Genomic DNA, 25,383 nt, shown 5'->3' with positions numbered 1-25,383 from the left:
CAAATACAGGACATTTCTGTCACACACAGTCATCTGAAAGACACATTACTTTCACTAGTAGCTGACACCAACACTCAAGTAATGGGCAATTTTCTCCAAACCTTGGTCAAGGCAGTCTTGCTTTTTTTATAAATTAGCCAAAATTCAGGGTCTTGGAACTCCTAAGTACCTTTCAACGCTTTCCCTTTCATACCACTGCACAGGTTTTGCTGAAGTACTTGCCGTTTTGCCTCCTTTTCCTATAACTCTGCCAGCAGCAAAGGATGGCACTCTGATATGAGCTTCAAGTTTCACTTCTTCTTTAGGACTAACAAAGTTTTCTTCTTTAATTTTTCCATAAATTCTTCCCTGAGCCTGCAGGTGAAAATACAGTCTATCGATACGTTTCATGTTTGAAACACAAAAGTTGAACTAACTTTCAAGGCACCCTAAATCTAACTTGAATGCTGAAAGACAGTGTAATAGATAGAAGTTAGGGAGTCCTGGAATAACTGCATGCACCACATATAACGCAACTGAGTGACTGATGAAAGATAAGCCATAGTCTTTTTTTTTTTTTTGGTACCGAGGATTGAACTCAGGTCCTTGTGCTTGTAAGGCAGGCGGTGGAACCACTGAGCTAAATCCCCAGCCAAGCCATAGTCTTATGATGAAAACAGTTAAAGGCAATTATTAGTCTAGCTAAAACACATTTTTTGTGGGCAAATGGCCATCTATATGCCAAGCTTGAAACGTAAAAACTTATCTGGTAATGAAAAATAAATTGCATTTTCCTGACCAAAAGAGACTGGGAGCAAGGCATTGTGGTACATGCCCACCATAACCCCAGCCACTCAGGCTGAAGCAGGAGGATTGTGAGTTCGCCACTCAACTTGGAAATAGAGTCAGATCTCAAAAAAAAAACAAAAACACCTGGGAAAGAACTACATAGCCAGCTGTGCCAGGCTGACAAAGAGCCACTCTGATGTCTAAATGGCCAGTTAGAAACCTGGTGAGGAATATTCTGTGTAAACATGTTTCTTAATCTTAGCCAGGCGATTTCTGCTGTAAATAGAGGCTACAAAATCAGGTTAACACTTAGGATATTTATAACCAACATATACTAACAGCTACTGCATACATTATAGGTGTTACATATAAATAACACCTTCTGTTAGCTACACGCATTAACTTGTTGTGGTTACACTATAGGAAACAGAACCAGGTCTAATCTGATAAACTGCAAGGGCAATTCACAAAAACATTTGTCATTGTTGAAATGATAAGCTCATTTTAGACAATTAGAGAAAAGACAATTTATCTCACTGTACTACAGTCCATTCATCCTTAATGTATCAGGCCATAGGTGTAGCAGTCAAAGAAGACTAGGAATGTCTACTACTGTCTTAAAACAGAAGGTCTTGAATTCATGAGAAAAAAAAAGGTCTCTAAAATAAAATACTCATTCTGAATAGGTGATTTAACCATTATAGCTTCTCTTAACTATTACTCTTATTTCTTGAGAGGATTTAACTATGTAGTTCAGGCTGGCCTTGAACTTGAGGTGATCCTTCTGTGTCAGCTTCTTGAGTGTTGGGATTACAGGCATGCTCCACCAGGCCCTACTCTTGTTAGTTTAAAGATGACTACAATATGGGAGTTTGAGGACACTTGAAAATAACTGAATTTATCATACAAGTGTATAGCAGTTGCAAGACAGTATTCCAACTATTTAGAGTAAAAGCACCAAGGAGAAATATGCAATCATTGATGTCTGGGCATGGTTCTACTTTGGTCTTAGACATGAATTTTCACTCATTTTGTCTACTGTTCTGCAAAGGCACTGCTTGCTGTTCTCCCCTACATTTGTAACCTGTGCACATACCTTGAATTGAGCCTCTGGTGGTCCAGTGATAATCACCATCCTAACTTTAGCATCTGGTGCTTCAGCTGGAGCAATCTGTAACAGACCCATCAGCAACAAGTTGTAATACTTTCAGGTGACATTGATAGAAACCTTAGGCCAGCCAGTGTGACACTTGTACATGACTGACTGAAATACAAGCTGGAGTAGAGTGGCCCAGCCTGTGCTCAGGCAGTAATGGAGCCAGAGGGGGAGCTGCTCTGTTTCCATTGCTCATGTTTCAAATCACTACACCAGCAGTACTCCACAGTCCACCTGTATCAGAACCACCTGGCTTCTCATATATGCCTGGAGACTCTGCAGTCTGTTTTGTGTTTGTTTGGTTTTGGTTTGGTTTGGTTTTTCCAGACAGGGTCTTGCTTTGTCATTCAGCCTGCCCCTGAACTCACTATGTAGCCCAGGCTGGCCTCGAACTCATGGTGATCCTCCTGCCTCAGCCTCAGTGCTGGGATTACAGGCATGTGCCACTACGCCTGGCTTGCAGCCTTATTTGAGATTACTGCCTTCTATGACATTTTCTAATGTATCAGAGGAAAGGGTACTGCTTTTTAAAAATACTCTCTAGGGTTGCTGAGCTTTTATATCATTTACAAAGAAAACTATATTTCTTAACCTATTTATACACATTGTTTGCTAGGGTGATAAGTCTAAAACTGTTAAATTATACCCCAAGTGTGTTCATTAGAGTAACATAAAATAAGGAGAAAGGCAAATGCAGACTTTTCTGTTTTCATAAAATACATGAAATCTCACACATACACACACAGAGAGCCAGGCAGAAACTAGCATTCTCACAGTCACAGGAAGGAGGATTTGGGAACCCAGCTAGTAGGAGTCATTATAAAAGAAAAAAAGCTTACTAAATATTTGCTGTGCAAAAACCAAATTAATTCTTACTATGTAAAACAAAACAAAAAAAATCATTACTTAAAAGAGCAGAAAGCAAAAATACAAGTACCCTAAATTCTACCACTGAAGATTACTTGATAGTTGCCTGTACCTTTTCCCATACATGTTTATATTGAAGTCTGTTTTTAATGAAGTCATGCTTACTCTCTCCTTCAATAAAGCTAACATTCCCCCCTTGGTACTGGGTACTGGGAGTTGAACTCAGGACCTTGCACTTATGAGGCAGGCACAGTGCCACTGAGCTAAATCCCTGGCCCAAGCTAACATTTTTTGTACCCTAAAGTTGATAGTACTCTTTTATGCAGACTGTTTTTGAGGCTGTAAGACAAGCAAATAATTTGCCTTTAGTATAAGCTCTTAACGATTATTCACAAGAAATTACTGTTTTAAAAAGTATTATTCTTGGGGCTGGGGATTTAGCTCAGTGGTTCCGCTGCCTCACAAGCTCAAGGACCTGAGTTCAATCCCTGGTACCAAAAAAAGAAAAAAAAAAAAAGTATCATTCTTCAACTTTGAAACTGGGATTGAGTTTTTAATTTTTGTTTGTGGTGCTAAGGATCAAACCTAGGGCCTCACACAAGCTAGCCAAGTGCTTTGCCACATAGCTACATTCCCCACTCCGGGTGTTTTTGTTTTGTTTTTTAAATACCTTTGTTGATACTGGTGAGAGAGAGCTGGGGCTAAGGTAACTCATACATTGAGGTTAGGAATATAAATTATGACATACAAGCTCTCAAAAGCTGAAAGCACATGCCCTTTGATCTGCCAAGTCTGCTTCTATAAGTGTACAGTTAACGTTGTCTTATTTTACTTATCATTGCACTGCTTGTGCAGGGTAATGTAAATATCAAGTGAATACAAATGATAGTGTGGTGATACCACATATTATATGTCCAATAATCTATACATACATTGAAATGTATCATACGTAAATCTATACTAAGTATTAAGAGGTGTGGTCAGCCTTTCAGATTATGTATTTCAGACTTTATGGAAACAAAACACTTTTTCAACCTCATTTGAAAATGTTCATAGCTGGGTGTGGTGGTTCACACTAGTAATCCTGGCACTCTGGGAGGCTGAAGCTGGAGGATCCCCAATTCAAGCCCAGTGTGAGTGATTTAGAGACCCTGTCTCAAAATTTTAAAAAGTGCTAGGGATGTATGTAGCTCAGTGTGAAGGCCCTGGCCTGGCTCCAGTCCCTAGTGGTGGAGAGATAGGGGGACACACGGGGAGGGAGAGACAAGACACTGACTTACTTTGCGAGAAAAAAACTGAACTTTGGGGTTTTTTTTTTTTGTTTTCCTGGGTTTAAAAAAAATTTTTTTTGGTACCGGGGATTGAAATTGGGACCTTGTGCTTACGAGGCAGGCGCTGGAACCACTGAGCTAAATCCCTGGCCCAAAAAACTGAACCTTTAATAACCAATTCTTATTCATTAATTGTTTGCTGTAGTCCTCCCAAAATGGATTTACCAGGTTTTTTTGTGTGTATGAAAATGTCTCAAAGATTTTATTTTGTGTGTCTGGTACAGGGTGGCTCAAACTTTTGATCCTCTTGCCTCAGCCTCCCAGAGTGCTGGGATTATAGGCCTGCACCTCCTCTTCCAGCCTCAAAGGTTATTTTACTCAATCATGAAACAAGCGGAATAGTAAAGTCAGGTCTTAACTTGATTTTTTTATTGTGTCTTTCCCTCTACCCACTTATTTTGGCTAGTTTTCCTGTTCCTGAATTTTGTTACCTTTTTCTTCAAAAAAATACGTAAGGGCTATTTTTCTGTGTTTTGAGTATAATTATTCAATTTGCAAATAATAAAAGTTACTCCTTTGGTATCCAGTTCTAGAAGATATAAGCATACATTGTTACAACAATCAAAATGCAGCCTAAATCCCTCACTCACCTTTCTCCTCTAGCAGCCTTGTTAACTTTCACTCCCTCCCCTTCCTTCCCTTCCTAGCAGCCACCAATTTACTCTCCTTACAGTTCTGCCTTTTCCAGAATTATCATATAAATGGAATAATACAGTGTGTGGCCTTCTGAGTCTAACTTTTCTCTCAGCGCGATGCATGTGATCTCCAAATTGTTTTATCAATACATAGTTGGTTGCTTTCTAGTGCTCAGTAATATTTATTGTGTAGATGGACCATACTTTACCCATTCACCAGTTGAACATTTGATTTACTTGTGGAGTTATCCATAAAGACTTTATAAGCATTTGTGTGCGGTTTTTTTTCTGTATGTGTATCTGTGTTCTGGATACATATTCAGGAGTGGGATTTATGGGTTGTATGGTAAGTGTACTATGTCCTTTTAAATAAATCTTTTTAAATGGTTTATAAAACATAATAAAAACCCCTGATAGCTTCTTACATCAAGCTTGTCAATCTGTTTCCTCAAAACAGTCATGTTTAATATCACCCCAGCACATCGAAGTACAGAATCTTCAAAACACACAGTGATCTGTCAGAGCAGATAACATTGGTTGTTCTCTGCTATGTGTTACCCTACCATCTATAGAAGAGCAGAACATATTACCTGGCTAAATAGACTAGATTCCTCTGCTGCCTCTTCAGTTTGTCCACTTTTGGCTAGTTAACACTGGAATATATGTAGATGTTTCTCAGAGCAGCTAAGGAAACTTCCTCAGGTAAAAGGCTTTGTTGTCCTTTTCTCTCCTACTGGATGGACAACAGATTTGGTTCTCAGAGCACTGAATGGTGTCATCTGGAACCATGAAGGGTCCAAGATCCTGGCAGCACAGAGCCACCATCCAGCCCTGGACTGCTTACCTCCAGACTGATTTTCCTGGGAAGTTAATTCACTTCATTTAAGCCACTGTTGTTTGGGATTTTCTGGTATAAAGTGGAAAGAAGATTGATCTTTCTGTAATTTGGTGAAAGAACCAGGAGAGCCACAGTTGGGAGGAACAGTACCTTAATTGAAGCTCCTGCAAAGCGAGAGAGCTGTTTGATGTGCTGGCCCTGCTTGCCGATAATGGCGCCGACTGATGGGGCTGGGATGAACAGATGCACAGTCTCTGTTTCTGATTGCTGTCAGAAAAGAAAGCCAGGAGATGCATTTGGTACAAATCAGGCTTTACAAACTTAAAAATTGCTAGCTTTGGGATGAGCACTTTCTCACTTATACTACTAGAAAAATTAAGAAAAACTACCACATTGACGAGAGTTTAACAGATCAAGGAGGTCTCATAAATGCACATTCTGAAAGCGTTTGTATTAAATTTTACTTTACACAATTGTATTAAAAGTTTAAAATGTCACTTAAGTTATCGGTTTAAAGGATAGGTAGACATAAAGTTTAAACAGAAAAGAGGGACAAAACTGCATTAAAAACTAAGATCTCCTAACCTCTATATCCATGGTAGTTTCTTGACAAGTAAATGAAATTCTGGATTATACATCAACAAACATGGCAGCATTGAAGGACACCAACTCATTTAAGTTTTGCTTCTTATACACAGTGAACTGTTCTCTAAGAGAAAAAACCCTGAATCTCATTATATATGACTAAGTCATGTGCAAACAGCACTCATACACAAGCACAGACAAGATTAAAACTAATTCATTTTAGTAGTTAAATGCCATAAGATACTTTCCCATATAATTTCATCTGCCTTCCCTTGGAAAACCATTTTGAACCTAACTCCTAGAAAGTCATACATGGATTTTATCTTTATACTTCATTCCTTCATCACCTCAAACCACTGTGCCCTTCCTGAGTGTCCTTTCATACTCATTCTGGCAGGGCCAAAGAACATGTACCACACAAGAGCTCAATGACTGGATCCTTAAGTGGGCCAACTGAGGTTCAGTAACATACATGTGAGCTCAAAAGTTCCAAAATGCATGAACAGTACTCAGATTCTTGGAGTTTATAGTTTGTTCACCTTCTAACAATTGTTAAGAAAGCACTTCCAAGGGCCGGGAACTTAGCTCAGTGGTTCCGCCGCCTGTCTCGCAAGCACAAGGACCCCAGTTCGATCCCTGGTACCAAAAAAGAAAGCAAGCACTTCCAAGGATAATTCCAAGAAATGTATTCCAAGAGATACTGGAGTATCTACAACTGAAATAGGTATAAATGCATTTGTTTAAAAAAAATACTGCATACAACTAACATTTTTAGAGATATTAGAAGATGTTTGTAGTAAGGAATGTACACATGAATGACGAGGTAAAAAACAAGCACAGGATTCTCGAATCATTCCTGCTGTGAAAGTTTCCAGGTAAGCTGTTTAATCCATCAATACTGTAATATGTACACACAATTAAGAAACAGCTCCTATTTGTTTTTATCCTAAACACTATGTCTTGAACAAAAAGTATGCCAATAGTTTTGTTTTTGAAATCTCAAACCAGGGAAATATTTAGAATTTTGATTATTTCAGGCATTTTTTGAGAATATGTCGAAAAAACCAACACTGGGTTCTGACATTTTTACTAGGTGTAGAACAAAATATCATTTATTGTTACCAAATGACACCATGACTTTAACCACCAAAACTTACAGCCCTGAGTTCAATTCCCTGTCCACCTCCATCCCCAAATTTTACTAGTGGCATTGATGTTTCCATCATCTTCCTAGCCCCAAGCAGAGTCAAAGAATGGCATAGGGCACCACAAATTGATGGGGAGATCCTGATAGTTAACAACAGAAGCCCACAGATGGATACATAAGGATTCCATTTATCCCTCAGCATGTGCTTAACATATGTCACTCCACAGGTCAGTTTATTCACACAACTTGGTGGGAGTTTTAATTGTGTTGATTTAAATCTAAGAGTCTTTTATTGTTCTCTAGACTTCTACCTATGACATTTGCAGGTTTAAAAAAAAAAAATTCCACTTGAAAATTCTTGGGCCAGATCCCTGCTGGTCTTTCAAAATTAATTTTTTTTCAAGAAAAATCTCAACTACTGTCATAAATCATTGAAGGAAAGACTCAGCTAATTGTTCACCTATCTTTTTATTTTGTAAGTTTTTAAGTCTTTATTGTCTTTCCAGTGCATGTTTTCTAAAATTTAAATTGGTAGGGCCGGGGAATTTAGCTCAAGGCTTCCGGTGCCTGCCGCACAAGCGAAAGGTCCCGAGTTCGACAACCGGTACCAAAAAAAAAAAAAAAATTGGTAAATACTCCAGAAATAACAAAGGTATTGATTATTTGAATACAAGAAGGAACTTCTGCCTGTTTACCAATAAAATGGAAATGAGAAATGGAAAATAACTCTTGGACAAGATAAAAGAAGTACATATGCAAATGAACCTGAAAAGGTAAAAAAATTATCTAGGAATTATAAAATCAGAAAAACTTAACAGTACCAAGCCGCCCACCAGGCCCACAGTGGGCCCGGGGCGCCCTGGGTTGTCCAGCCCGGCTCTTCGGCGCTCAGGCCGTGGCGCCTTGGACGGGCGCCTTCCTGGGGGAGGAGGGAGGAGGAAGAGTTGCGGGGGAGGAGGGACAAGCACCGCAGTCGCGCTGGCGCTGGGCGTCGGAGCGGAGCCGGTGGCTGCCGAAAGTGGCTCCAGAGGTTAAATGAAGCTGGAAAAATACATAAATGCAGCATTGAAGCCTCTCCAGATGTTTGGGGGTAATATTCCACAGAGAAAATTGATTCCTGTGGATTAAGTAACTAGTCAAAATGAAGAAAATTAGTCTTGAAACCTTCCGGAAGTCTTAACTTGAGTAAAAGTAAAGAAGAAACTGATTTCATGGTAGTACAACCATCATCAATAGCCTGGGGCTTTGGAAAAGATGATGCCTTGTTTGGTAGCTGCTATGGTAAAGATACGGCCAGCTGTGGTATCAACAGTGAAGATGACAAAGGTGGGAAAAACAGATCAAAAAAGATTAAAAAGGCGGCTTCTAAGCAGAAGCCAAAGGGCAAGGGCAGCACACCGTCTGGAAGCTGTGCCGATGAGGAGGACACCTTCTCCTCCTCCTCAGCCCCCATCGTCTTCAAAGATGTCAGAGTACAAAGGCCGATCAGGTCCTCTTCCCTCCTCAGTCATCACTACAGCCCCACGTCCTGGCCTCCCTGGCCCACAAACTCCGAGGAGACATGCATCAAAACGGAGGTCAGAGTCAAAGCCTTCGTTCACTCTTCCAGCCCGAGTCCTACATTGAATGGTGTTCGAAAGGATTTTCATGACCTTCAGTCTGAAACTATGCCAAGAGCAAAATAATTCTCTTAAGAGTTCTGATTCTCGCAATGGAGATTTGCATCTCCACCTGGATGAACATGTGCCTGTAGTTACTGCCTCAGGACTACATTCAGTATACCGTGCCTTTAGACGAGGTGATGTATCCTTTGGAAGGATCACGTAGCTATTGTCTGGACAGTTCTTCGCCCCTGAAGGTCTCTGCGGTTCCTCCTCAAGTGGGAGGGAGCGCTTTTGCTGAAGATGAGAATCAGGTAGACCAGGTGCTAGTTGTTGCCCCAGAGATCTTTGCGGATCAGTCTGTGAATGGTTTGTTGCTCTGGGAGTCCCAGAGCAAGTCATGATGATGTCCCTCCACTTTCACCTTTTGCTACCTCCAATGCAGAATAATCAAATCCAAAGGAACTTCAGTGGACTCACTGGCACTTATGCCCACGTGGCTGAAAGTATGCATTGTCATTTGAATTTTGATCCTAACTCTGCTCCTGTGGTTGCACAAGTTTATGGCTCAGTGCAGAGTAGTGGTCCCATGGTTATGACAAGCCTTACAGAGGAGCTGAAGAAATTTGCAAAACAAGGATGGTACTGGGGACCAATCACTCGCTGGGAGGGAGAAGGGAAACTAGCAAACGTGCCAGACGGTTCTTTTCTTGTTCGGGATAGTTCTGATGATCGTTATCTTTTAAGCTTGAGCTTTTCGTTCGCATGGTAAAACACTTCACACCAGAATTGAGCACTCAAATGGTAGGTTTAGCTTTTATGAACCACCAGATGTGGAAGGACATACTTCTATAGTTGATCTAATTAAGCATTTAATCAGGGACTCTGAAAAACGGAGCTTTTTGTTATTCGAGGTCTCGGTTGCTCGGATCTGCAACTTACCCTGTCAGACTGACCAATTCAGTGTCATGGTTCATGCAGGTGCATTCTTTGCAGTCCCTGTGTCGTTGTGGTATACGTCAGTATACCAGAATAGACTTAATTCAGAAACTGCCTTTGCCAAACAAAATGAAGGATTATTTACAAGAGAAGCACTACTGAAAGATTGAAAACGCTGAATCGTGCACTTTGGGAAAAAGAAAAAGAGATTGAAATACAGTTTATAAACTTTCATTGCCATCAGAATATTTTGCTGCCATAACTGTTCTAGTTTTCTGTGTAATAGTCACCAATTTGTTTAGGGGTGGGGAAGTGTCTGTGAGGAGTCTGGTTTATTTTGATTCTTTCAAAAGGGATGTCTTGATGTTCTAAAAGTGTGAATTATCTTTCATTAATGTGCAGAATAATCACAATGTGAATTATCAGATTATTGCCCCCCCCAGTCCTTTGCTGCTGTCCACTGTGATTTTTATGCATTAAAAGCACATTTCATGTGTATTCAACCCTAAGTGAAGTTGAATGAAGCTTATAGAATGAAAATTGCTTTTGTCTTTTTAAATGACCCATTTTGAGGGCTGGGGATTTAGCTCAGTGGTTCTACTGCCTGCCTCGCAAGCGGAAGGACCTGAGTTCAATCCCTGGTACCAAAAGAAAAAAGACCCATTTTGAGAAGATAATATTGAATAAACATGTGTAATAAAACAATTTACATATACACTGAATATGAGCTTTTAAAATCTCATACCTTAAAAAGATTTATTTAGATTTATGAATTGACATAATCTTGGTTAATGGAATGCAAATCTGCAACATCTTTTACAAAACTTTTCTAAATTATTTTTAAGGTAGTGCTTATTTTGGGGTTGTGAAAAGCTGAATTTTTCTGTTGCCTTCATTTTCATCTTGTACTTTGTGTATTTTAATAATGGCCTTACATTAAAAAATTGTAAAGAAATACATACCACCAATTTAGGAATTGTTGCCTTTTCTGTCATTAAACTCGGGCATAAATGGGCATAAAGACCTATGGAACTAGAACTACAACTACAGAAATGTGATGATCTAGTTTCCTCTGATAGGGCTTTAGGGTTATGTGCACTTTCTTTTGGTTAAATGTTTTATCTGCAGGTTCTTTAGTCAGTATTTTTTGGGGGTGAACTTGATTGTACAACCAATTTTTATAAATGGACTAGATTCTTTTACGACATTAAAGTTTTAGATGGATATGAATATAAAGAAGAGATTATTTTAAAGTTGAATTTAATTTTTTTATGTAGTTGCTATTAAATTGTGCTAGATTTGTCCACTTCTCAGTAAAAACAACCCTTAAATGACTTTAGCTGAAAAATTTTGGAAATTGTGGAACTTCATGTCAGAAAAATACTAAATCCATATAGGTATATGGAAGTTTTGTTTCCTGCCAGATATACTGCCATTTAAGAATAAGGATTTGTTTTATAAATTAACTACATTTTAAGTAATTTGGCATCTCTCTGGTTTTTTACCTCCTTGATATTCATTCAGTCTTTGGGATGTTATACCTAATAATTTTTAAATGCAGACCATTCATTTATTTCACAGTTCTGCAGTTTAGTATCTTAGGATTGTCCTGTTCAGAATGTTTCCAGCTACACAAGCTTTTAAGGAAAATGTTTCCATCTTAGATGAACATGAAATTTGTTGATATTTCTTCTTTTGTCACTTCAAGTTTTTCTTTTACCTCCTTTTAAACATGAGAGGTAAAGTATTCAAACTTACTGGCTCTTATCTTTCAAACATACCTGCATTCTCAGTTTTTTCTGTGTTTGCTTTTTAGGATCAGAACTGAGATATTGCCAAGAAAAGGCACAATGCCATAATATCATGGTGTTATGATACTTTGACCTAAAAAGGGAAAGGGACTTAATTTTGGTGGGATGTTGATTGTACCTTGTTACAAAGTCTCCTCTTCATTTTTTTGATGTTTTCACCTAATGAGATAGAATACAGTGGAGCTGGGGATTTAGCTCAGTGGTTCTGGTGCCTGCCTCACAAGCGCAAGGTCCTGAGTTCAATCCCCGGTACCAAAAAAAAAAAAAAAAGAAAGAGATAGAATACAGTGTGCTATAATATAATGTAAGTGTTCAGTATAAGCTGTTTGGATTAAGCACTATTGCAGAGTTGTAAGCTTGCTATCAAATTAATGCAAGACATTTAACTATTTTTTTGCAAAATTATTTTTAAGCAACTTAAAATAAGTGTAGAGTGAGTAGAAAGTTCCTGCGCATCTATGTTAGATGGCAGGTGTTGTCAGAGTTGCTGTGTATTAATGGTAAATGTCAAGGTGGCAACTCTGTGTCTCCTGAAGCATTTAAATATCCTCCTGGGAGTGCATGGTGCAGAGTCCCAACTCTGTGAGCCTGTCTCTCCCATGGATGTAGCCTAATCTCTGCATTTTCTCATGATGCCATACATTTAAAATCTACCCATTTAGTTTTAAGATTCTTATTTTCATCTGAATGTTTTAAAAACTGTGTTTTGTATTTTTTGGAGGGCAAGTGTTGATACTGTTCTAATTCAGAAAGCCAATGTTTGATGTGCTTTTCTGCATGCATAATATATCTTCTTAAAGTAATATGCTCTATTTTAATCCAATTTGAAGTTATTATGTCCTGATTACGTATTTGCCAAAAATTAAATTTACAAACAAAGTTGTATGCAAAATTTTCTGAATTTGTGTAGAGGCAGCCAGTTGATAGGGAATCTTCCAATTATAATGTGCAAGACTGACTTTATGTGATACAACAGTCTGGTGAAATATGGAAATGGAGGAAAGAAATCATCCTGTAGCTTGGTCTGGATGCAATTTGGTTAAATTTTTAGATTCTGTTGAACAGTAACTTAGATATGAACAAAACCTAGAAGTGATTCTTATATACTTTTTAAAATCTGAGCTTAAGGTAAGAAAAAAGAAAACAGGAGAGCTATATCCATGTGCCACAGTAAGTGAATCAGAGGTGTTTTAAAATCAAATATTTTATCACAAAACATGACGGAAGCTGGAAGCTATTTTGAGGTTTACTAGGACACTATATGCATTTCTGTAAATAATAAAGCTATGGAAAGTACTTGAAAACTATCTTTCTCAGTGCAATAATCTAAAAATTTAGAAAGTTACATATTTTATCACAGGAAATGATCATAGAACTAAAAATGGTTTTTGTTTTTTTTTTTGGTACCGGGGATTGAACTCGGGTCCTTGTGCTTGTGTAGCAGGCAGAGAAACCACTGAGCTAAATCCCCGGCCCTAAAAATGGTTTTAAGGAAACCAGCTACACAGGGCCACCCTCTTGCTATTGAAGAAAATCATATGCCAAAAGGCTAAATCATTGACATATAGGAAATAAAACACAAAGTAAACATTATACTTTCTGAGCCAGTATTGTTGAAACAAAACAAAAGTTACTAAAATCTTAAGATTTATGCAGTGTCTCTGCTAATGCTACAAGTCTTAACTGCTTTCAGGAATGCCAGTTTTGATTTAAACCTTAATTGTTTTTCATTGAATGTGAAGTATTAATTTGAAAATGAAATCACACTACCAGCAATAGACAGTTTTGTTGAATACTCTAAGGAACAATAGCCAGTTCTATAAATAACTTTAAAATTCTAAAGGTATTGGTACGTTAGTAATTACAAATTTGGTTTCTTCTAATACTTTTTTAATCCTGTAGGAAGGTTTTTTATAAACATCCTTTTTATTGATGAGTCATAACATGGCAAAAGTATGTAGCTGCTGTTTCTGAAAACTAATCCAAACTCTACATCCAGAGGTGTTGGGAAATTCTTACAGAATTTTGTAATAGTAACGTTGGTTTAAAGAAATTTCATAGTTGTTGGAGTGCCATGAAATTAGTACTTGCAATCCAGATTGCTGTAGTTTATACTTTTTCTGTATGTTGCAAATCAGGTGTGTACCATTTGTACTGAGAACACCACAGAATGAACTATCCAAAGTCCACTGATTTTAATGTGTTTTGGTTTGTAAACAAATTATAGTAATTTCTTGCACATTTTTGGAAATTAATTATCTAAGAATTTATGTATCTGCTTCTAGATACAATGTATAAATAAAAATTTCATTCACACACCAAAAAACAACTTAACAATACCAAGTAATTTAAAACTCCATAATCAACTATCTGCCTAAAGTTTACTAATTAGTTCTTTCCAGCCAAATAGGAAGAATGATAAAATCCTAGTGAGAACTAGAAATGGACAGACATGTTTCAGAGGGGGGACTGAAACTGAAGAAATACCTAGATACAGTACAAATAACATTCTAATTTGCTTTTTTTTTTTTTTTTTTTTTTTTTTGGTACCAGGGATCCAACTCAGGACCTTGTACTTGCCAGGCAGGTATGGTGCCGCTGAGCTACATCCCCGGCCCACTAATTGCTTTTTTACCTAAACACACCCTGGCCTGTCTTCCCATGTCATTCACATATCCCTACTCACAGTACTGGCAGAGTATTCCCTCAAATAGATACACCAGATCTGATTTATCTCATCCCTAGTGCATATATTTTTTTTTTTCTTTTTGGTACCGGGAGTCGAACTTGGGTCCTTGCGCTTCCGAGGCAGGTGGCGGAACCACTGAGCTAAATCCCCGGCCCCCTAGTGCATATATTGTTTCCCACTTTCAACAAACTCATATGATTCCCAGCTGAATCTTTGTACACAAATATTTGTGTCCTTGTTCAAACATCTCTATGGCATATATTCTTGCAAGAAGAACTGCTGGGACCAAGGACCAGAACATTTTGTTTTATTTATTTTTTAAGATACGGTTCAGGCTGGCCTCGAACTAGCAACTATCCTCCTGCCTCAGCCTCCCCAATGCCTTCCACCATGCCTGGCTAAAACATTTTAAATCAGCAAACTTCAATTATTGTCCAGCACAGTCCACAGAGAATTCCAGTTAGACATTCACCACATATTTGAATGTTACCTTTGTTTTTTAAAAGAGTAGTGCCAGGCAAAAAGCACAGTGAGGTAAAAAATCAGGTTTCAGAGGAAAATAACCCTGAGGGAGTGGAGTATACAGCATCCACGTAGCAAGATCCATTTGGACTTCCTCAGTGTGAGGTGCTGTGCATGACCTCATTGACACAACTGATCCAGCTGATAAAAACTCTCAACATGCTCATCTTAGAGATGAGAAGATCATTTGCCCAAGGTCACACATTCAAAGGTGGTAGAGCAAGGAGCTAAACTTGGGTTTGTTTTCTAAGCCATGTACACACACACATACATAAGTATCCTTTTTGTAACATGCATGGTGTGCTTTGAAACATAGAAAATAAAGCTCTGAAGAAACATGGCTGACAGAACTCAACTTGGGTGGGCTGTTTCCCCTAGTCCTACCACCCTTCTCTTCACTGGCTGAACCAGGACTTCTGAGTCAAGAAATCCCTTATGTATGTAGTTGGTAAAACTTCAACTTCTAATCAACATACTAAAAAGGGCATGTCATCTATTGAAGTTTATTTTGAAGAATAAGGATGACTAAATTTTAAGCATGATGTTTTACAAAGAAGGGAACAAGTTTTGTGTTTCAGCTACACATATTATGCATGTCTAAGACACTGAACTTACAACTCAAGAGTTTCAAATCCTTTGCCTCACAATTACTCTATCAGAGGGTGCTTTTATAAACACCTTCAATGCAATCAGCTCCCACTTTGTAACTAATTCATAAGAGTGTGATCAAATCTTTAAAATATAAATCTCTGTGTCCCTATGTTCACACTTCTGAGAATTTATGTAAAGAGCTGCTAGGTCAAAGAATACTTTAAAATTGACGTATTTCCAAATTACCATGTCAATTTATTTTATGGTCAATTAACTTATTTAAAAATCAGGGAGAGGACCCGGGATTTAGCTCAGTGGTTCCAGCGCCTGCCTCGAAACCGCAAGGTCCCAAGTTTGATCCCCTGTACCAAAAAAGGGGGAGAAATCGTTTTAGTAGAAACCATGTATTTCACTTTCATGGAAAAAAGCAATGTATGATTCTAGACCCCATGCCTAGTTTTCCACAAACAAAAATCATTTAAATTTTGTTCTCTCTTCAGTTATCTGCATCCCCCATCACTATCTTTAGCTGTTCTGTCAGGGTTGCCTTGATGTCCTGAACGGACTCAAACTGTTTACTTTCCACGGTCATTGTGAGTTTGAGAAAGAACCTAAAAGTCATACAATGCAAAATCCAGCGAATAAGGTAGGTGAAGACACATGGTAATGTTTTTTACAAGCCTGTTAGATGGCACTTGGTGCAGCATTCACTGTAGTTTTGGTCAGACCCCTTACAGACCTCATTCCAACCCTTACAGACCTCATTCCAAGGAGAACTTTCCAGAGCTGCTTCAGAAAGTGGCAAGAATGACAGGATAAATGTGTTTGAAGCGAGGGGGAGTGATTTGAAGGGAATTAATGGCAATGTATGTTTTACTATAATATTTAAACTCTAAATATTCATCATATATTTCAATGACACCTCATGTATCATTCATGTAAGACTTAACCCAAAACACCACGTCAGGAAATATTTCTGACTTGATCATTTCTAATCACTGGATTTTTTTTTACTTCACCATAGGTGCCATTAAACGTGCTACAGCTGTACTATATTCTTTAAAACTTGATAAAGTTTTTTGGTGTTGTTTACAGGACAGTTTAACCCATCACAGGCATTATAAGCACTGGAGGCCACACACTAAGCTATATCCCCAGACCCATTTATTTTTCATTTTGAAACAGGATCTTGCTAAGTTAAGCTGCCCAGGCTGGGCTCAAGCTTGTGATTCCTTTGCCTCAGCCTCCTAAGCAGCCAAGCTGACAGGTGTGCACTACTGCACCTGGCAACATGTTCTAAACACTGACATACATTTTGTTGTTCTTGGTTTGGTGATGATAAAGATCTTTTTAATGTTTAGACTAAATCTAATGTGTTTCAGCCCAGGTCTACCCACAGTACTTTAACATGACTCTGTAATTATTTGTTTCTTGGGCCTTGTTCCAGAAATAATTTTTTAATTCTTCTTTTAAATTTAAGTTTACTGGTAGGCCGGGGATGTAGCTCAGTGGCACCATGCCTGCCTCAAAAGCTCAAGGTCCTGAGTTCAATCCCCGGTACCCCCCCCAAAATTAGTTTATTGGTACATTTTATATATACATAATGATCACATTCATCATAGGGAATTTGTACCTGTACATGATATATGTATATTAGATACTATGAAATAGGAAGAAAATACTCAAATAGGGAACTAGGGAGGGAGGCGAGGGAATGGAATGAAGGGAAAGGAAAAGAAAATGAGAAAAGGAAAAAATTCAAACAAAGCTTTTATAAATGAGGGGAAGAGGGACTGAAGGGAGAGTAGGAAAATGGGAAAAAATACAAAAAACTTGTAATGCTTACAAAAATACACATAATCTAAGGAGATAAAATAATGGATGGTGAAGAAATAACAACATAGGGACCTGAACAGTAAAGACAGTATGGTGCCAAAAATGGTGTTATTACACATATTTGGCTCCAAGCATTCTGCCAAATTTTTAAAAAGCTCAAAATCAAAAACTTTAGTAAGTAGCATTATTTACCCTATCTGCAGCAGAAACAGTATTCATTTGCTCCGTAAAAAGTTCTTTTTCCAGGTATAAATCCCAAAGAGCAACTTTTAAATCTTCTCAAAGGACGCTCATTTAACAGGCATCGTCCTCAATTCTTAGAACCCCAGCATCCCAAAGCACAGCCTTAGCTGCTGTCTTAACCTTGAAGATGCCAGACAGTTGCTATAAGAAAGCTCAGGCAAAAACTCGGCGGAAGCCTCAAAAGCTGAACACAATAATCTTAATGATATAGTGGTGAAAGGCTGCCATGTGTTTGCTTTGATTCAGGGATGGGAGGATGAGGAGTATAAACCCACTATGATAATTAAGAAGCAGTTAAAGTCAAGTGTGATGCTGCACACCTGTAATCCAAGTTACTGAGGAAGCCAAAGGCAGGATGACAAGTTCAAGCCTAGCCCAGGCAACTTAGTAAGACCCTGTCTCGAGTGATGGAAGGATGGACAGATGGACAGACAGACAATATAGCTCAGCACTCCCTAGGTTCAGTCCCCCATACTTGGTGGGTGAAGGGGGAGATAAATTATGAGAAATGTGTGGTTGCTTTGGAAAAGAAATGGTTGTTAGTAGAGAAGGGCTGAAATGACCAAAACAACATAAAGGGCAAATATGTGAAGGCTCAATACATAGATATAAAAATGTCTTATATTAAGATGAAAACAGAAGTGACAGCATCCGGCAAACAGAAAAGGCAGAGTTAGAAGCAAGCTCCATGTTCTCTCCCCTGGGAAATGGTGCCCTGGACTGATGGACACAGTCGTGTGTACTCTTGGCAACTGGGACTTAAAGTTGATTCATCAGGCATCTGAAGCTTAATGAAGACATTTCTGAACATCACCCAGTTCCCTCTGTTCCAGTTTCTTGGCCACCAAGCATCTCCTGGCCGTGAATTATTTTTCAAGGAAATCTTCCTCTGAGTGTACAAGTCAGCTCAGATAAACATCCTGTCTCCTTCACAAGCTGGTACAAATTCATCCTTATGTGAGATTCAGCATAATAAGCCAGGATTTCAGGATTTGGATTCCCCAGATAAACGGATAATTTCATTTTTACTTACACACCAAAACAGAACAATGGTTATGAAAAGCCTCTTCTATCTGTGGATTTAAATCTCACAGATTTGGAAAAAACCCATTAGCATTACACTTTCTTTTTACACATTCCTTGCATTTAAGTTCATGTTCAGTTGTATTGTTCCGAACTCTTCTTTCTAAGCCCTTGCTACATTCTTTAGGGGTGAAGGATTCACAGGACACAAGCCGTTTTCCAGAGGACTTGTGCCAGATGCCTATTGGTAAAACTTCCTTTGGACTTCTTGGCAAACTCTATGCTCTGGCTTGAAATAACAAAAGAACAAAGCTGCTTAACCTAAAGTTTGCATAACTGGTGAAGTCTGCCAATGAGTAATTCCTAATCATCTATCGTGAGAGATACAAGTATGAGCAAACAGTAAGGTTAAGTGTATTTACTTTGTGGGGAACAAAATCTAAGATACCACAAAGGCATGCCTGCCAAGGAGACCAGCCTCCAGGAACCTGGCAGGGTGCCAGTGCTTCCTTTGGCTTGTAAAACAGGTATTCCTCGGGGTTTGGGGGTTTGTTTTTACATAGACTTTAGTATGGAACTGAAACTAAGTTTATTCAACTCCATGACCTGAACAAAATATTGAAGTTCTTAAAGGGAAAAGAATGCCAAAAAGGTTCCCGCCCATGACTAAGTAACCAAGCCTCTTAGAAGTAATATCCATGTGCAGTGAGTTATCTACTTGGGAACTTTTTATTGATAAAAGAGGCGCACCCACCACAGGAAAGTTTACAAAGGACTAAAAGACTCCATGAAACAATTATTTGATCTAAAAACTCCTTTTAATTTATGATGTATTTTGCTTCTTAAAGAGTAGCTTAAACTAGCTAAGACCTAAAAAAAATGTGTTCTGAATTCTTGCTTCTGTCATAAGCAGCAAGTTAGCAATTTTAGGGTGATATTATCACTCCGGAGACTCTGGGAAGGCCCCAAGGGCTATCAGCACTATGAAGAAACACCCTGTGGGCTTTCTCCTGCCAGCCCAACTGCATGCTGCCAAGACCATACAGTGAAGGCAGTGCACGCTATGCCAACTGCAGCTCTCGCAGTGCTTCACTGGCTGCCAATTCCCTCTTCCCTACTGTCTGAGCATTTCTGAAAGGAGCATTTCCTGTCATTTATAAACTAGAAGTTGGCCAATTAAGTACTGTGTGAGCCAGCTGCCAGGCAGGAACTACAGAGTTTTTGTCTGTTGGAAAAACCAACTCTTTGGCTCTACTGGAAAATAATCAACCTGGCAGGTTTCGGGAAAAAGAGAATGTCGGGGGAGGAAGGGGGAGTTCTGGAATGGAACAGAGACAAGGGGTTTATCCAAAGACAAGATACAGCATTCTGCTTTCATGTTACAAAGCAACATGTGAAAAAATGAGTAGAGAAATGAAGCAGTTCTAAAAGAGAAAACAGTATAAAAATACTGAGTTGGCTCCTTTGGAACATCTTCCTATCAAAACCTACCTCTTGGGAGGCAGTACCAATTTAAAAAAAAAAAAAAGCAGAGAGTCATGGGCCACCAAGGATAAGATGACCTTGATAAGTAAATCTGACTTCTCTGAGAGCATCTAAGGAATGGCAGGCTCCTCAGGAGCAAGCGCAGATACCAGAATGCAGTGGGAGCCCTGCAGAACCCTGGGAACAAATACCTGTGAACCGTTAATTCTCTAGCCCAGTTAAAAGAAAATGACATCACGGACCTACAACACTGTTCTTCAGCAAGAAGCAAAGTGAGGCCAAAAGGAATGTATGAAACAATGATAAATTGAGGCTTTGGTAAAATTAACTGTTGCCTTTAAAAACAATAATGTATTTATATTTCAAAAAGCAGTGACACTAGGTACACATAATAGATACATACAGTAGCCCCCCGCCAGGAGGAATGCAGTCCAAAGCCCCGAGTTCATGCCTAATACTGTGAATAATACAGAACCCGAAGCCAGGCATGCTGGCACACGCCTGTAATCCAAGCACCTGCAAGGCTAAGGCAGGAGGATCACTGCGAATTTGAGGCCAGCCTGGGCTACCTAGTGAGTTCAAGACGAGCCTGAACTACATAGTGAGACCCTGTCTTAAAAAAAAAAAAGGACAAACAAAAACCAAAACCCAAACCCTACATACACCATGCTTTTCCTGTATATACCTATCTATAACAAAGCTTAATTTAGAAATTAGGCATAGCTAGAGAAACAATAATTAGTAAAATAAAACAATTTTATAACCAAGTTTTCATGAAGGTGGTCTCCCCCTCCTCTCTTAGTGCTGGGGACTGAACCCAGGGCCTTCATACTGAGCTACAACCCCAGCTCATTTTTTATCTTGAGATAGGGTTTCACTAAGTTGCCCAGGTTGAGCTCAAATTTTCCATTCTCCTGCTTCAGCCTTCTAGAGTCTCTCTCTCTCTCGAAAGAGTCAAGAAAATACTAAGATTTTTGGACCATGGCTGGCTGCACTCAAGTAAAATCATGGAAAGCAAAACCATGGATGAAAGAGGACTGCTGTATTAGTGAAGCGGGGTTAGAAGAACAACAAAATCTAGAGATACTGAAGGTAAAGCTCTTATAACCATGTACTCACACCTCACCAAAACCTGAAGTTACATACTAAAAAAAACCTTGAAGAATTTTTCCCTTAAACGTTAGGCCAGAAAACTACCTGACAGCTAATGAAAATTAGAATTTACTCTAATTGGTATCCAGAGATACAAAATAATTCTGTGAATAATGGTGTTTACCCTTTGATTAGATTAAAATAACCTGCAGCAGTGGAATCTGGAACATGGAGTTTTCTCCTACAGGATTTAAAGTTCTTTTTGAAAGAATGTGGAAGCTTGAAAGGTTTCTTTTTTCTTTCTTTCTTTGGAGGGGAAGGGACATGCACTGGGGACTGAACCTGGGGCCTTCACCAGCCCTTTTTTGAGACAAAGTCTTGCTTAGTCATCAAATTGTCCAGGCTGGGCTCGAACTTACAATCCTCTTGCCTTAGCCTCCCAGAGTGCTGGGACTACAGGTCCGTCCCACCACCCCAGGCTTCTTGGAGGTTTCTTTAACAGGTAATAATGCTCAGCCCACCAAGGCATCGTCCAATCTATTCTCCTTTAGTAATAATAGACCCTGTGTTTAATGGGTACACTGCTGCTCCTGTAGAGACTGTTTCTCAGCTTCCTTTGCAGCTAGACAAGGCCAGGCTTTATTTTCTGGCCAACACAGTGCCAGTGGAAGTATAGACAGCTATCCTCAGGCACCCTCCTAACTGATGCTGCTGTCAAGTTTTGATCCTTTATGCTTCTTGCTGGCTGCAAACAGTGGCAGGAGCTCAAGCAGCCATAGTGGGCCAGGGGATGGCATGTGAGGCAGCAGGGACACTGGTGCTAGAAGGTGGGCAGAACCACCAGCAGCCAAGGACTGTGTACCCTTACAATCTTCTTACGAAAGAGGAAAACTCAGGAAGCATTTTCCTCTTTAACACACAGCCAAACCGCATCCTGATGCATCTGTGTGCCAAAACAAACTCACAAGAGTGAAAACAGACAGATGGCAGCATCCCACAGAGGTCTGTTGGCCTCTAGATGTGCCTAGAAGTTGGAATGACAGGTGCTACAGATATAAAAGGTTTGGTTTTGGTTTTCTTACAACTCTAAAACACAGAACAAGAAAGAAAGAGGGACGTATGCAAGTGGTGGTTGTTCATGCTTACCCCAAACTCTCACACACATTGGTGCTGAGAAAATAGTCTTTCTGATATTTAGGTCCCCCTTCTAGATAGGTAAATATTCCTTGTAGAACAATAGTTCTGGACATGGAATAGGTAGCAAAAGACTCCTGATGACTTTATAAAAGCACAAGTCTCCTCACCCCTTGCTGCTACCCCCACCCATGGTTTTTCATTCACCTGCTTCTCAGAAGTGGAGCACAGGTTCTCACCCCAGTAGGATGATAGCAGCTGCTGTGAGCCTGGGCTACATGCTCGAGTCACCTGGGGAGTTTTCAAAGTGTTGCCTATGTCTTCTCTAGAGTCCTCACCCAGAGAGTTCATACCCATCACTGACATCTGCCCAAATCATACCTTCTCATTTTCCTTTCCTTCTTCTTTTACATTCATTCACTAACAATCTTCTGTAAAGAACAGCATCAATTACTCCCTGCCTTACAGGGAAGTTACATTAGAATTATCTGAGGCCCTTTGCACTAGAGCCCCAGGGGTAGGGGCTGAACAGAGGCATCACTATTTCCTTCCTTACTCTACTTAATAAATCTGCCCGGGCCTCTCACACTGACAGGTTTGAAGTACTTTTGTCCTCCTGATGACTCAAGAATCTACTCCACAGGGTGAGTTAAGGGGGCTTATCAGATGGCATCTGGTGACAATGTCGAAGTTTATATTTGAGTATCTATTTCACCAAAAGCATGTAAATATAAAATGCCCACTAGTACTGCAAAGAAAACAGATTCTAAGACTGTCCATATTTTATTCCTATAAGAACCATCATTTCCTTTGCCTGTCCTTGAATTCCTAACTCTTGTGTTCTCATTGGCTGCTTCCAATTGCACCTAATTTGACTTAATTTAGGGTGAGTTTTTTTGGTACCAGGGATCAAACTCGGGACCTTGTGCTTATGAGGCAGGTGGCAGAACCACTGAGCTAAATCCCTGGCCCTAATTTGACTTAATTTAAATAATCTAAGGAGAAGCAAAGATCAACCTATTCCCATAAGATCTTCCTTGCATTTACTCTTGGCTCACTTTAGTAGAGTAATATCACTGGCCTCCTCCTCTCATTCTTAAAAAAACAAAACAAAACACTGCCAGGTGTGGTGCATGCCTGTAATCCTCAGGAGGCTAAGGCAGGAGAATCACAAGTTTGAGTCCAGCCTGGGCAAGTTGGCAACTTAGGCACTCTGTTAAAATAGTAAAATAGCCAGGGATTTAGCTCAGTGGTTCCATTGCCTGCCTCACAAGCAGAAGGTCCCAAGTTCAATCCCCAGTACCCACCCACCCCCCAAAAAAATAGAAAAATAAAAAAAGAGCCAGGGATCTAGCTCAGTGAAAAGGCCTTGGGTTCAATCCCTAGTTAGTGCCACTTCAAACAAATAAACACCTGCTACAAATCACTCAAATATTTAAGACTGTAAAAGTGCTTCAGAAGAGAAACAGAATGACAGAATGGATCAAGAAGCAAGAGCCAACAATATGCTGCATACAAGAAACCCATTTAATTCAAAAAGAAATTCACAGACTGAAAGTTAAAGGATGGAAAACAATACTCCATGCAACAGGAAGCTGGAAAAAAGCAGAGGTAGCTATTCTATTTGCAGACAAAGTAAATTTCAAGCCAAGACTTATTAAGAGAAAAAGAAAGGGCCGGGGATTTAGCTCAGTGGTGCCACCGCCTACCACACAAGCTCAAGGTCCAGAGTTTGATCCCCCGTACCAAAAAAAAACCGACACAAAGTCACTACATCCTTATAAAAGGAAATCCAAGAGGAAGAGATAAGAATCATAAATACATATGGGCCAAATACTAGTGCACCCAATTATACAAAACAAATATTAACAGACATGAAAAATCAAATAAGCACTAACAAAATTGTAATGGGGGACCTCTATACCCCACTGTCACAAATAGATCAACAGGACCAAAAAAAAATCAGCAAAGAAGTATCAGAACTGAATCAAACTTTTGAACAACTGGGCTTAGTAAATGTCTACAGAGTGTTCCATTCTACACATCAGAATACACATTCTTCTCTGCTGCACATGGGACATTCTCCAAAATAGACTACATACTACCTCATAGAACATGCTTAAGTAAATGTGAAGGACTTGAAATCAGCCCATGCATATTATCAGACCATAGTGCAATGAAACTGGAAATCAATGGCAAAAGAAACCAGAAGAACTTCATAAATAAATGGAAATTAAGTAACAACTTCCTGAAAAACCAATGGGTCAGAGATGAAATTGAAGAAATCAGTTTCTAGAATTAATAATGCCAATACAACATACTGGAATGTATAGATGCAATGAAAGCAGTTCTATGAGGGAAATTTATCACAGTGAATTCCCATATCAGAAAAAGAGCGAGCTCAAATAACCTAATGTTAAACCTCAAGCTTCTAGAAAAAGAAGAGCAAGTCAAGTCCAAAGCTAGTACATTGCTGGAAATTATAAAGATCAGAGCAGAAATTAATGCAATGGGGCTGGGGATTTAGCTCAGTGGTTCTGCTGCCTGCCTTGCAAGCATAAGGTCCCAAGTTCAATCCTCAGTACCAAAAAAAAAAAAAAAGACAACAGAAAAAGAAATTAATGCAATGGAGACTAAGAAAACAATACAAAGAATCAATGAATTGAAGAGTTGGTTCTTTGAAAGATTAAATAAAATTGACACTTAGACAACCTTATTTTTTAAAAAAAGACTCAAATACATGCAATTAGGAATGAAAAGGGTAAAATCACAACAGATCCTGCAGAAACCCAGGTCATCATCAATACCTACTTCGAGAACCTGTATTCTAATAAGACAAAAAACACAGACAAAATAGACAGATTCCTATAGACATAGGAATCACCAAGCTGAATCAAGAAGACAATTCTAAACAAACCAGTATCAATCAATAAAATTGAAGATGTAATTAAAAACCTACCAATAAAGAAAAGCCCAGGCCCTGATGCATTCACTGCTTAATTCTACAAGAAATTTAGAGAAGATTTAATGCTGGTACTTGTCAAACTCTTTCATGAAACTGAAAAGAAAACAATACTCCAAAATTCAGTC

At 39.1% G+C, this 25,383-nt stretch overlaps 1 protein-coding gene and 1 pseudogene across 3 annotated transcripts in view; one reads left to right on the top strand and one right to left on the bottom strand.

The window, feature by feature from the left end:
* Window positions 1-25,383, bottom strand: part of Igf2bp3 (insulin like growth factor 2 mRNA binding protein 3) — a 147,888-nt gene that overhangs the window by 3,226 nt on the left and 119,279 nt on the right. For both annotated transcript variants that reach the window (XM_004839557.4, XM_021254126.2), the window contains exons 11-13: window positions 5,746-5,862; window positions 1,865-1,939; window positions 223-354 (exon numbers count right to left, since the gene is read on the bottom strand). In XM_004839557.4, the coding sequence (XP_004839614.1) occupies window positions 223-354; window positions 1,865-1,939; window positions 5,746-5,862 (324 nt within the window). The remainder of the gene's footprint in view (window positions 1-222; window positions 355-1,864; window positions 1,940-5,745; window positions 5,863-25,383) is intronic.
* Window positions 5,858-14,223, top strand: LOC110348111 (suppressor of cytokine signaling 6-like; annotated as a pseudogene). The gene has a single exon (XR_015449346.1). The product of XR_015449346.1 is annotated as a suppressor of cytokine signaling 6-like (transcript).

Source organism: Heterocephalus glaber, unplaced genomic scaffold (assembly GCF_053883595.1).
Source record: "Heterocephalus glaber isolate CG9 unplaced genomic scaffold, H.glaber_assembly_v1.0 deba00000676, whole genome shotgun sequence".
NCBI classification, from domain to species: domain Eukaryota; kingdom Metazoa; phylum Chordata; class Mammalia; order Rodentia; family Bathyergidae; genus Heterocephalus; species Heterocephalus glaber.
The sequence above is the reverse complement of the archived record's forward strand: the minus strand, read 5'-3'. Positions and strand labels throughout refer to the sequence as shown.